The sequence below is a fragment of the Podarcis erhardii genome (assembly GCF_964252035.2).
Source record: "Podarcis erhardii genome assembly, chromosome: 2".
Classification (NCBI taxonomy): domain Eukaryota; kingdom Metazoa; phylum Chordata; class Lepidosauria; order Squamata; family Lacertidae; genus Podarcis; species Podarcis erhardii.
In genome coordinates this window covers 42,168,268-42,180,372 of record NC_138498.1, presented here as the reverse complement: position 1 = coordinate 42,180,372, position 12,105 = coordinate 42,168,268, and the positions used below count along the sequence as shown (strand labels likewise).

Here is a 12,105-nt window from a genome sequence, read left to right as displayed (position 1 = left end):
TATGGGACACATCTGCAATATAGTCTTCTTCAAACTTACAGATTTAAGACAAGAATTAGCAGTACGAGAAAGGCAACAGGAAGTGACCAGGAAGTCAGCTCCTAGTTCCCCAACCTTGGACTGTGAGAAGATGGATTCAGCTGTCCAAGCCTCACTCTCACTGCCAGCAACACCTGTTGGGAAAAGCTGTGAGAACAGCTTTCCCTCTCCAAAAGGTAGAACACAATACACATGTTATGCTCTGAATGATCTACTGTTTACATTGTGTGTGAATGTAGAACTTGCACAGTTCTTGCACAGCTGTAGTAATGTAGAAATAGTGGGCCAGTCTCAGAGTAGAAATTAAAGAACAAATTTTGAGCCATATAAAGCAACAAAGATTTACTTGTGTATTAATTAAGACTTATTTTTTTCCACCTGGCCTGGGAGGGTGTGACCCTGACTGACTCCAGCTACAAAAGCTGAGGCTGCTGAAAGAATCTTGAGCGGGTTTTTTTGTGGTGTGTATGTGTTGCTGCTGTTGCTGGGGGTTTTTTTGTATCTTTATTTTGTATCTTATTTATGTGGAAATTGTTCAGTTTGGTTGTATACTTTTTGATGTTTTGTTTCTTTTTTATGACTATTTTTGTTACATTTTTTATAAGCTGCCTTCAGCATGTTTTTAACTTTGTAAAGCTGGCATGCAAATAAAATGGTTGATTATTTTTCCATTGCTTCTTGTTTTCGTTATAAAATCCTATCCCATATAATGGCAATGTAGATATTTGAAGATTGTGAGATAAGGTTTTAGGGAACAGACTGAGATAGTTGGTCTTCATAAATATGTGTAGTGGTGATATTTTCCCAGAGAGCAACTGTTCTTGGGGCCAGGGAACATGAGTAGGCATGCTCTTCATTTTCCTTTTTTGTTCATATGTACATCCATGTGACTAGTCTGTTGTCTTTTCCCTTCTGCAGCTCTTCCCAACGGTTTTGGTACCAGTCCCCTTACTCCCTCAGCCAGAATATCTGCGCTCAATATTGTAGGTGATCTCCTAAGGAAAGTTGGGGTAAGAGCCTTTCTTTACTATGCATGACATATTTATTCTCTCTCTCGAGTTGCAGGCTATGTTTAAAGCAGCCTAGGACTTTTCATTGATACTATTGCATACTGATTCTGTCACACTCTTTGTTATGAGATGAACTGTAAACAAGGATGCTAATTGAAACAAATGTATTGTTAATATCATTGTGAATGAAGGTATCTGCTTCAAGATGTTTGAGCCATCTCTCTCTCTCTCTCTCTCTCTCTCTCTCTCTCTGTGTGTGTGTGTGTGTGTGAGAGAGAGAGAGAGAGAGAGAGAGAGAGTTGGAATTTGTTCTGTTGGGAACCAAAGTGTGTGCTTCTGGCTTACTCACCCTAGATAGTGGCAAGCTGTTGTTGTCTTCTCTGTACCCCCCCTCACCCTGCCCATTGCAGAATTCAGTGTGTGTGTGTGTCTGTCTGTCTGTCTATCTATCTATCTATCTATCTGCATGCATATGCATTGAGGGGTGCAAAAGTGGATGGGCAATGCTTAATGAAATCTTAGAGCATTCATCTCACAAATCCCATTAAAGAGGTTAGCTCAGGGTATCCCCCCCAACAGTCTGTTGTCTCTCCAGTCGCATCCCAGCTCTAATGGTTATTTGCATATTCTTCTAGTATTCCTACTTTCCTGTAACAAATGCCTCTACCTTTTTTGCCAGCTGCTCCCAGCTTTTCCAAGATTTCCTCATAAAATGATGCAAATTTCAATTTCTACTATTTTAACATTTTGAAGGGTATTTTGGCTTTTCAGTAGGGAAGTTCTTCTCTGAAGAATTCTGGCCTGGCCTGCATTTGGGAATCCAGGTTCTATTCAAGAGCAGACTTTTCAAATCAGCTTCTCTTACTAAGAGTGTGACATAAGTGGAATCAGAAGATTGACTGACTGCCCTGAGTCATTGCTCCATCTTACATTTTGTTGAATCTGCTGATGTTGATTCTATTTTTCCTATTCCCCCATTAAGGCAAATTACTTTAAATAAAAAGCTCTGTTATCTACTTCTTTCTCAGGCCTTGGAATCGAAATTAGCTGCTTGTAGAAACTTTGCGAAGGACCAGGCATCGCGGAAATCTTACATTTCAGGGAACATAAACAGCAGCATGATAAACAGCAATGGCATGAAGTTCTGTCATTCAGGACACACGACATTCTATGACAAAGCGTAAGTTCTGGTTGTGCTCAATATTTCAGGGATGTAGTTTGTATGCTATAGACAAAAGCTTCCAACCTTTGGCCTATGGACATATTTCCTGTGGATATAGGGTGCAACTTAAGGAAGCCCATCATCTATAGGCCTCTTGTTAAGTCAGAGAACAGGATACCTTGACCCTCTGAGGATGTGAATCTGAGCTTTCATGTTCTCCAGTTTGGCACCTAAGCTGTAGCACTAGGAAGCTGGCTTGGCAACCTTCAAGAAATTGTAGTGGGCCCTTTAGAGTTTTCTGTACAGTTGGGGAAAGGTGTAAATAGCAAATAGTGGAACATCACTCAAAATAAGCAAGGCATCATGAGGTCAGATTTGTTTGGCTTACTGTGACACTTCATGCTTTGGTTTCTTCCCAAGATTTAAGTGAAGCTTGTTAAGTAAGAAACAACCTAGCCTTCACATGCCATCAGTGAAACTCGGGAGTATTCCATCATGGCTACCACGTATGTCTAACAGAATGTTGGTTAGTAATGGTGGTGAGCTGAACTCCCACCCTCATATTTGTTGGACCATTTGTCCCCTTTGGAAAATGAATATGTTTTCATTAGATTTCAAGATGGACAGAAGAAAATTTTGTGGGTAGTGGTGGGCTTGGACTCACTTTACTTCTTAGAATGAGGAGGCAGAGGGTTTAGGGTCAACAGGACCTTTTTTCCCTGAGTGTTAACTGTCATGCCGTTGTGTATGTGCTGATTTAGGTAAGATCATGAAGGGTAAGGGTTGGGTTAACTCACCCATTCCTGCACAAAGTTGTCCTGATCAAATTTTTTATTTTTTAAACTATAGGGCAGTGGTGGGAAATAGAATTTGGCTGGTAAGCCAGATCCTTAGCTCCCCCACCTGCAGTGGGACACTTTGACAGCTGCAGTGTCAAAGTCCTGCCCACTTGTCAGTCACTTGATATCACAATGTCAGGTGACCCATTTTTCCTAGGCAACACAGCTCAAAGTCAAACTGTGCCGCCAAGCAAGATTGCAGCGAGGCTTGAAGTTAGTGCTGATCAGCCAAATTTAACAGGTGCTGCATCCAAGCCCCATTTGCCAAAGAGCAGTTGGGAGTATATTCTAAGGCTCCTGGTTATTCCTTTCTCTTGCATCGTTACCTCATATATGGCATCATATATGATGGCAGGTGGGCATGGCTTAGGAGAAATGGCCTCACAGGCCATATTAAGGACTCCTGGCAGAACAAATTAGCCTGTGGGCTGGAGTTTTCTCAACCACGGCCATAGAGAATGTGAAGGACTACAGAGTTTTTCTTCCTCTGTCATATCAAGTACAGGAAGACAAACTTGGGAATGTTTGAAATGATACACACTCTTGGTAATTGTTGTGTGGGATCAATTCCAATCTGTTACCTCCGAGGATGTGGACAGGTTGCTTGGACGAGTGAAGCCAACCATCTGTCTCCTGGATCCTTGCCCATCCTGGCTTATAAAAGCTAGCCGGGAAGGACTGGGCGATGGGCTTTGTGGGGTGGTGAATGCTTCCCTCCGTGAGGGAGCCTTCCCAGACCCGCTGAAAGAGGCGGTTATTAAACCGCTTCTTAAAAAACCATCTTTAGATGCGGCCACGATGGCCAATTATCGCCCAGTCTCAAATTTTCCATTCTTGGGCAAGGTGTGAGCGAGTGGTTGCTGAACAACGCCAGGCACGCCTGGAAGAAGCGGACCATTTGGATCCCTTCCAGTCGGGATTCAGGCCTCATCATGGGACTGAAACTGCCTTGGTCGCACTGGTTGATGATCTCCGGCGGGCTAGGGACAAAGGTGAGAGCTGTTTCCTAGTTCTGCTAGATCTCTCAGCGGCGTTTGATACCATCGACCATAACATCCTTCTAGACCGTCTTGAGGGGCTGGGAGCTGGGGGCACTGTCATACAGTGGTTCCGCTCCTTCCTCCTGGGCCATGTTCAGAAAGTGGTGGTGGGGGATGAGTGTTCAGACCCCTGGGCTCTCACTTGTGGGGTGCCTCAGGGTTCTGTCCTCTCCCCCATGCTTTTCAACATTTACATGCAGCCACTGGGAGAGATCATCAGGAGGTTTGGGCTGGGTGTTCATCAGTATGCGGATGATACCCAGCTCTAGCTCTCTTTTAAATCAGAACCAGTGAAGGCGGTGAAGGTCCTGTGTGAGTGTCTGGAGGCGGTTGGAGGATGGATGGCGGCTAACAGATTGAGGTTGAATCCTGACAAGACAGAAGTACTGTTTTTGGGGGACAGGAGGCGGGCAGGTGTGGAGGATTCCCTGGTCCTGAATGGGGTAACTGTGCCCCTGAAGGACCAGTTGCGCAGCCTGGGAGTCATTTTGGACTCACAGCTGTCCATGGAGGCACAGGTCAAATCTGTATCCAGGGCAGCTGTTTACCAGCTCCATCTGGTACGTAGGCTGAGACCCTATCTGCCTGCAGACTGTCTCGCCAGTGTGGTGCATGCTCTGGTTATCTCCCACTTGGACTACTGCAATCCGCTCTACGTGGGGCTACCTTTGAAGGTGACTCGGAAACTACAACTAATCCAGAACGCGGCAGCTAGACTGGTGACTGGGAGTGGCCGCCGAGACCATATAACACCGGTCTTGAAAGACCTACATTGGCTCCCAGTACGTTTCTGAGCACAATTCAAAGTGTTGGTGCTGACCTTTAAAGCCCTAAACGGCCTCGGTCCAGTATATCTGAAGGAGCGTCTCCTCCCCCATCATTCTGCCCGGACACTGAAGTCCAGCTCCGAGGGCCTTCTGGCGGTTCCCTTACTGCGAGAGGCCAAGTTACAGGGAACCAGGCAGAGGGCCTTCTCGGTAGTGGTGCCCGCCCTGTGGAACGCCCTCCCATCAGATGTCAAAGCGATAAACAACTACCTGACATTCAGAAGACATCTGAAGGTAGCCCTGTTCAGGGAAGTTTTTAATATGTGACATTTTAGTGTATTTTTCATCTTTGTTGGAAGCCGCCCAGAGTGGCTGGGGAAACCCAGCCAGATGGGCGGGGTACAAATAATAAATTATTATTATTATTATTATTATTATTATTATTATTATTATTATTATTATTATTATTCCACCACTCTTTCCACTGAGAACTTTCTCAGAAATTTCTTCTGCTCTTTCCCAATTTGGGGCAAAAATTATTCTAGCCTTTTATGCCCCTCCCCTGCAAATGGGCAAAAAGAGCTGTGCCAAAAATATCGGTCCAGCTCTAGTTAAGAGCTGTTTGTTTGAAAAGTTCCGGGAGCTATGCTGCCTTGAGCATTTGTGAGGTTTTAAATAGTGTATGGTCAACCATGTTCCTAATCTTTTTGCAGAGATTTGGAGCCACTGCAAAGAAAGCCCTGCCCTATGCCACCTTTCCCCATACTTTGGATTGTGGAGGATCAGGGTCATCCTTAAATTATCCTGCCCAGAGATTGTTTAGGTGACATAAACAGGGAGTTAGGCAATGAAGTTGTTGCAAAACTGAAGTGTTATGTTCCATTCAGCTTGCACCAGTTGCAATCTAACAGCTGCATTTCTAGTACCTTTTTCAAAGGCAGCCCCTGACAGACCTCAAGACAGCAGTCTAACCTAGATGTGACTAAGTGTGATTAGGGCAAAGTGTGGTACATCTTTCATGTGCAGAACTAAATCCACATAAGCAGCTGAGTCCTTCAGAAGTTTGGGAGGGGAAAGTGAAAGTAGAAGCTCTGCTGGCTGTCTTTGTTCCTGGTTTAATGATGTTTTCTGTATAGCTTACAGACCAAGCTGCATCTTTGCCATTTGCACAAAGGTGGGATAGGAAATTGCTTGTGGATACACTTAGTCTCAATGTGAATTGGGTGTGCCTTCAATGTGTGATTTGCTTCTCATGGTCATGAATCCAGAGGCAAGCCTCTTAAAACCCACGCTTGCTATCTTGAGCCATACTGTGAACAGTAAGCAGATTGTAAGGTAGGAAAGGGTCACTCCATGCTGGGCTGCATGCTGGGCTGGTTTGTGTAATACAACATGCAGTTGACCCGCTGGAAGTATTCATGGTTTGTGTATATTTTGTATTATCCCTCTATTGCTGCATCAGTCATCGTCTCACGTCTCTTTTCAGGTCCTTTGTGCTTTTTATCAGTTTAAGCTCATCTTATATTGGCTTAGTTTTTGTTGCCCTGTCCTCTTTTTGCTTTCTGCTCATCCCTTCATTTAGAACACCCCGGCTTTCCTCTTACAAGTCTCTCTCCAAAATTCTCTTCAGGTTTTCCCAAGTCTCATTCTGCACTTTTGCAGAAATGATTTCTTTCTATTTGGTCCTCTTATTTTTATTTTTATTTTTTGCCAGTCCCTGACCTCACCTTGCACTATGCCATATCCCATTCAGTGCAGAACTCCCTGTTGTTTATAGTAACTAGTACAGAACTGAAACAACAGAATTGGTAAACAGTACTGTTAGGCAGCTGCAGTCCTACTTTTGGGCAGTGGTTAGGGGATTCTTGCAGCTTGTCTCTTGAAGAATATGTCCAACAGAGATCTGGTGATCCTGTCTTCAAGGTGAACAAATAACAACGACAAGCTATATCCCATGAAGCAGATACACAGGGTTTTCTTGAGCAGCAAGCAGGGAGGTATTCAAGTTCTTCAGGAGTGTGCAGAGAAGAGTCAAAGGCCACACTTCTTTTCTCAGTTCCTTCTGCTTTTGGCCCCGATGTTGACACTCTGTGGCCTTGCATCCTGTCCCTCTTCCTTTGCTGCTTCTCCTTGTCTCTCCCCCACCCTCCCTTTCAGTCCACCTGCAATTTATTTTTGATTTTTTGCATATTGTTAAGCCCTTCTGAGTAATTGTGAATTGGCTACCATCTTATTGCCATGCTGGCTAGGGCTGAGTATAGCTTATCATGGCATGGAAAGTGAGCTTAGGCATGCTCTTTTTTCTCCTCCTTCCCTGTTTGTTTGTTTGTTTGTTTCTTTCTCTCTCTCTTTCTCTAGCCCCTGTAGTCTTCTCCCTGCCCCCAATTGTCGCTGGATCCTGAAACAGCCACGCATGTTTATGGACCCAACCCAATCTGCTGCTGCTGCTGCCTTATGAATGGCCTATGGTTGGGTGGTGGTGGGACTGATTGAGGTAACTCACACATTGCTCTATTGCTGGCTTTGCCGCTGTTCTGCTAGTAGCAATTGTTTACACTGTTGACTATAGTGCATTGGAATTGAGTGGCTATTAAATTGGGGTGTGGTGGGTACCGTCCAACCTAGTGACATGCAGGAACAACTTAAGGGCCGCTTATATGGAAAGTTAACTAAGTCATTTGTTGAAACTTGAAGCCAAGTGAGCTTAAGTGAAGTTGGAAATTGTGACTGAACCAGAGAATAAACCAGTTATTCATGTCCTTGTAATGCTGAAAATTGGTGGTGGCTGATAAGTGGCTGAGATGACTTCATGCAAACTCGTCTTTTGAGCTCGTTAGACTAGGGATGAGGAACCATAGGCCTGTGGGGTATATGTCATCCCTAAGACCTCCCCATCTGGCCTACAGTGTTCCCTTCCCTGCTGCAATTAAATATGAAAAAAGGCTTTTCCCAGAGCATTTCAGTTTGCCACAGCTAGGAAGGAAAGTGTTAATACTCCCTTTGCACCAAAACACCCTGTGCTCTGCAATTAAACTTGATAAATAGCCTTCTGTTGCCCTCAGTAGGTTTTTCTCAAGCCTAATTGTTGTGATGGTCTGTCACAGCCCATTTGCAATCTCCAGAAAATCCATCCCTCCTCCAGGAGTTGGGCTTCAAAAACCCCAAAATACTGTTTTCAAGCCAAGTTGGCTGGGGGAGTAAATGCATGTGATATGAAGGCAGGTGTGTGTATGCAATCCCTGGAGGGTTTATATCTCATCCTGCTTTAGATCTCATTGCCAAGAGTACAATTGTGTGTGTTCCTTGCTTGCATTGTAGTAGCACACGTTTCTATTGCAGAATGAGAGCACCATCAGCAGAGCACGCTTTAGATCCCAGCCCAAGCCAGAATTCCATGCTGGTGTCTTTGTATCTTATGTTAGCATTAATGTACAGCGTTATCAAATTTTAAACACAGCTGTATTGATGTTGTACAAGCTAGTACTAAAAATGGTCTCTGGTAGGCCATCAAGGACCACTGACTATATTATTAGAAATATATACAGTATACATGAATGCCAGTTGTGCAGGCAGAACCCCTAATAGCAAAGTGTTCCCAAAGCAAGGCACACGTGTAGATGGTAAACTGGATTGATTTTAGGCAACTCTAATCTTGCTGTTTTAGTGCTATGCTTGGTGGAATTTGGAAAGCAATTCCCCACTTTGGCTTTAATACTAGTTCCTAAATTGACTTCAAGAACCTCACCTTCATCAGTGATGCCTGGAAGTCTTTTGACATAACAGATATTTTCAATATGAATTGTTTCCATCTCTCCTTTTTGGATAGGTCAGATTCCCTGCGCATTTCATGGGTAATTGCAACTGGTTTGGTGTGATGCCTGATGTGTGGAGATGCGAGTGTGTGTCACTTATCAGGGATGTGTGGAGCTGAGATACTAATCTTGTGACTGAATTGGTTTTTGGTTTTTATTGCCATGTAACTAGATTTATAGATTTTACGTAACAGGATGCTATACTTCTATTGAACTCTTGTCCTCTTCATGCATGCCACTTGAGTGCGACAAATACGTGCCAGATTTGAGGTGTGTGCTGTGTACAGAAATGAAACTTCTGGAAATTTGCAAACCATGGAAAAACAAACCCCTAGAACTTTTGAGACAAAATAATATATATATATAAGTACTTATTCATCAATTTCAAACTTGAATATAAAATGTATTGTGTAAAGTTAGTACTTTAGCAAACAGTACAATTTAATGAAATTTGAAAAACAAATGCCTTAGTTGTATTTGAGCATCAATTACAAATAGGCCTAGAAATAGTTACTACCTGCTGAACCGTACATTACATAAAGATAACTTTTTTTGTAAAAATATGAAAAAAAAATGATCACATAAAGCAGGAACAATCAGTATTGTGATAAGCAAAATGAAAGTTTTTAACAATTAGGCCTTGAAACAGTCCACCGTCCATAGCATTTATGCAGAAATGGGAAAAAACCCCAAATTAATAAAATAATAATAATCTGGAGACACATGAGGGGATAGTGGATTAATACCACATATCACAAGCAAGATTCATATATATCTGCTTTATATTCAGGTGGTGACCTTCTCATGCGGGGGTTCTATTCCCAGCCCCCATAAGTGTCAGTGGAGTGCGTATAAGCCTTCATCTGGGTCCAAAAGGACCTGTGCGTCTGCAATCATATGTCAGTTGGACATTGCTAAAATGGTTGCCGCCTGTATAACAGGATTGAGCTCTTTAGTCATTAGCACACAGCAAGTGTGGAAGGCAAGGGTAAAAATACCATAAATAAGCCACATGAAACCCTAATTGAACAATAAAGCACACCCTTGAAAATACCCACAATGAAATTTGTTTCTAATCATGATCATAGATTCCAATTTCCTTTTCCTTCTCCATAATCCGTGAACTGAAGGTTTGCTGCTTGAAACAATATTTGCATGTTAGCTTGTTTCTTAATTCAGTGTGTACTTAATTTGCATCATTTTATTTCATGCTCAAATTTCAAGTGGACGAATTTGGAGTAGGCATTAAGAATTGTGCATGTCTTCTAGAAGTACCTAACACTTTACATCAGAAATTAAGGAAGTAAGATAAAGATGAAACAATATTTTAAAGCCCTGTATTAAAAGGTGTCATTCACATTATTGGCTCCAATGCTGGAGGAATTCCACTCGCCTAACAAGATTTCACCTGCCTGTTCTTCCATTCTGCCCCTGCCACCAACAGACCTCCAAAATCTGCTCCAGAAGGTTTAGAGACCCTTCAGAGAAAATTCTTACTGTGTGGAAGCCTGTTGCAGATGAGGAGGGGGAAGTGAAGTCACTTTGCTCAAATACAGAAAGCTGCCTAATCATTGGTCCCTGTAGCTCATTATTGTCTACACTGATACATTGGCTCTCTAGGGTTTCAGGCAGGGAGTCTCTCCCAGCTCTACCTGGAGATTAAGCCTGGGACCTTCATCAGGCAAAGCAGATGCTTGCCCAGTGCTGAGGTTTGACCCTTCTGTCCATAATTCCAAAAGAGAAAATAGTTCATAAGTTTCAAATTTTCTTCCACAGCGTCCTTTCTTTTTCATTGAAAAATGGAGGGGAAAGGCCTTGAAGGGAGAAGGGCATTCCCCTACCTCCCTATTCATTCTTTGTCAATAGATTTCTGCTTAAGAAGGGGAGAGGAAGTCACTGCTGAATGTAGTCACTTCTGCTGTTTGAGTGAGAAGTATGCCACAGGCAAGAAGCTTTGCCTGCTCATATTGATGCGGCATTTCTCCAGCTCAATCTGCTGTTGAATCAGGAAGGCAGAGGGAGACTTTAATGGGCCTCCTGCCTCAGCCAGTTCTAAGGAGATAAGTAGGCTAGAAATGGCTGACCGACAGTTCGCTAGGGCTTTATTGCATCAGAACTGCGGTTCAGTGAATGGCCTGGATTTGAACAGTCTTGTACCTCAGTTCTCAGCTGTTACCATGACATTCCTTGTGTGACTAGCCCCAGCACTTTGCGTGGTTTTTGTAGGAACAGGTTAGCTTATAATTGCCTTAAGCCATCTTCAGAATATCTGTGACCTAGAAATAGTTTTTCTTATCTATAGGGCTCACACCACCATCATTTAGCTTGCCCTGGGAAGCCCTAGCAGTCCACTAGATGCCTGCTAATCAGTGAATTGTACAATTGACCAAGACAATCTCTTTTCAGTGCTAAGTGAACTTCCATAGCTGTGATGTAGCCTCCAGCTGCAATCTGTGTAGGAATTGTCTCTGTCCAGTATGGGACAAGCTATGTAGTGGGAGAAAGTTTGGACATATATATTGGGTTTCACTTCAGCATCATCACTGTGTGCTTAATTTGTGCCCAAGCCCAGTACATTTAAAAACCTGAAATTGGAAATAAACATCAGTATATTCAAAGGGATGTGTACATATTTTGTGGGTAACACCACATTAGTGTATCTGGGAATACTAGTCAACAAGTTCAGGTCTGTTTAGGAGTTGGACTCCTCATCAGTGAATGTTTGTATTCCAGAAGTGTTGTCCCCAGCCTGTAGGTTTGGGAGCCTAGAACTATGCATAACCATGACCTTGCTGGAACTTTCTGAATCCACCTTCTACTACAGAATCTGGCATCACTCCAATTCTTGGTGATTGGATTGCAAATTTTGAAAACACAGGCAATTTGTGCAAAACCACTTGACCTGGATGGAGCATATAATGGCTAGGTCATTCAACATGTTCTATCATCCTGTCTAAATGTCCAATGCCATGGATCTGTCCATTCTCCCAGGACACTTTTCTGTTCATTAGCATCGTAAACACCTTCTCGTCTCTACCACACTAAAAGTAGCTAGGGGGTTGCATTTATATTCTGCTAATAAATGATTTCTTGATCCATCAGAGGCTTATATGAATTCCCCCTTCCCTCTGCAGTTCACTGTGTGCACACATACATTCCAGAGAGTTGGGGAGCCCTTGAAGTGGGTGGGGGTTGGCAGGAGAAAAGGGGACTTCCAGTCACTGAAACCTCTACTTGAATGAAGAGCTTGCTGTGGGTGTAGGACACAATTAGATAGATTGAACCAATGGGAATTCCAATTCATTGGCAAAACTAACTAACTTTGAAACACTTCTGTACCTCTGCAACTTTTGAATAATTGAATTTGAGACCTATTTCTTAGCTATTGTAACACAGCCCACAGCAAAGATTTAACTAGCTCTGTGAGCCACCTAGT

At 43.1% G+C, this 12,105-nt stretch overlaps 1 protein-coding gene across 6 annotated transcripts in view; it reads left to right on the top strand.

Annotated features, from left to right (window-relative positions):
- Window positions 1–12,105, top strand: part of NDEL1 (nudE neurodevelopment protein 1 like 1) — a 50,393-nt gene that overhangs the window by 36,036 nt on the left and 2,252 nt on the right. For 3 of the 6 annotated variants that reach the window (XR_014153092.1, XR_014153093.1, XR_014153094.1), the window contains 5 exons: window positions 42–215; window positions 958–1,049; window positions 2,078–2,229; window positions 7,216–7,351; window positions 8,684–8,708. Coding sequence is in view for 3 of the 6 variants with exons in the window: in XM_081848754.1 (XP_081704880.1) it covers window positions 42–215; window positions 958–1,049; window positions 2,078–2,229; window positions 7,216–7,315 (518 nt within the window). In the remaining 3 variants the exon portion in view is untranslated. The remainder of the gene's footprint in view (window positions 1–41; window positions 216–957; window positions 1,050–2,077; window positions 2,230–7,215; window positions 7,352–8,683; window positions 8,709–12,105) is intronic. The other 3 variants (XM_081848754.1, XM_081848756.1, XM_081848755.1) reach the window with 3 other exon arrangements.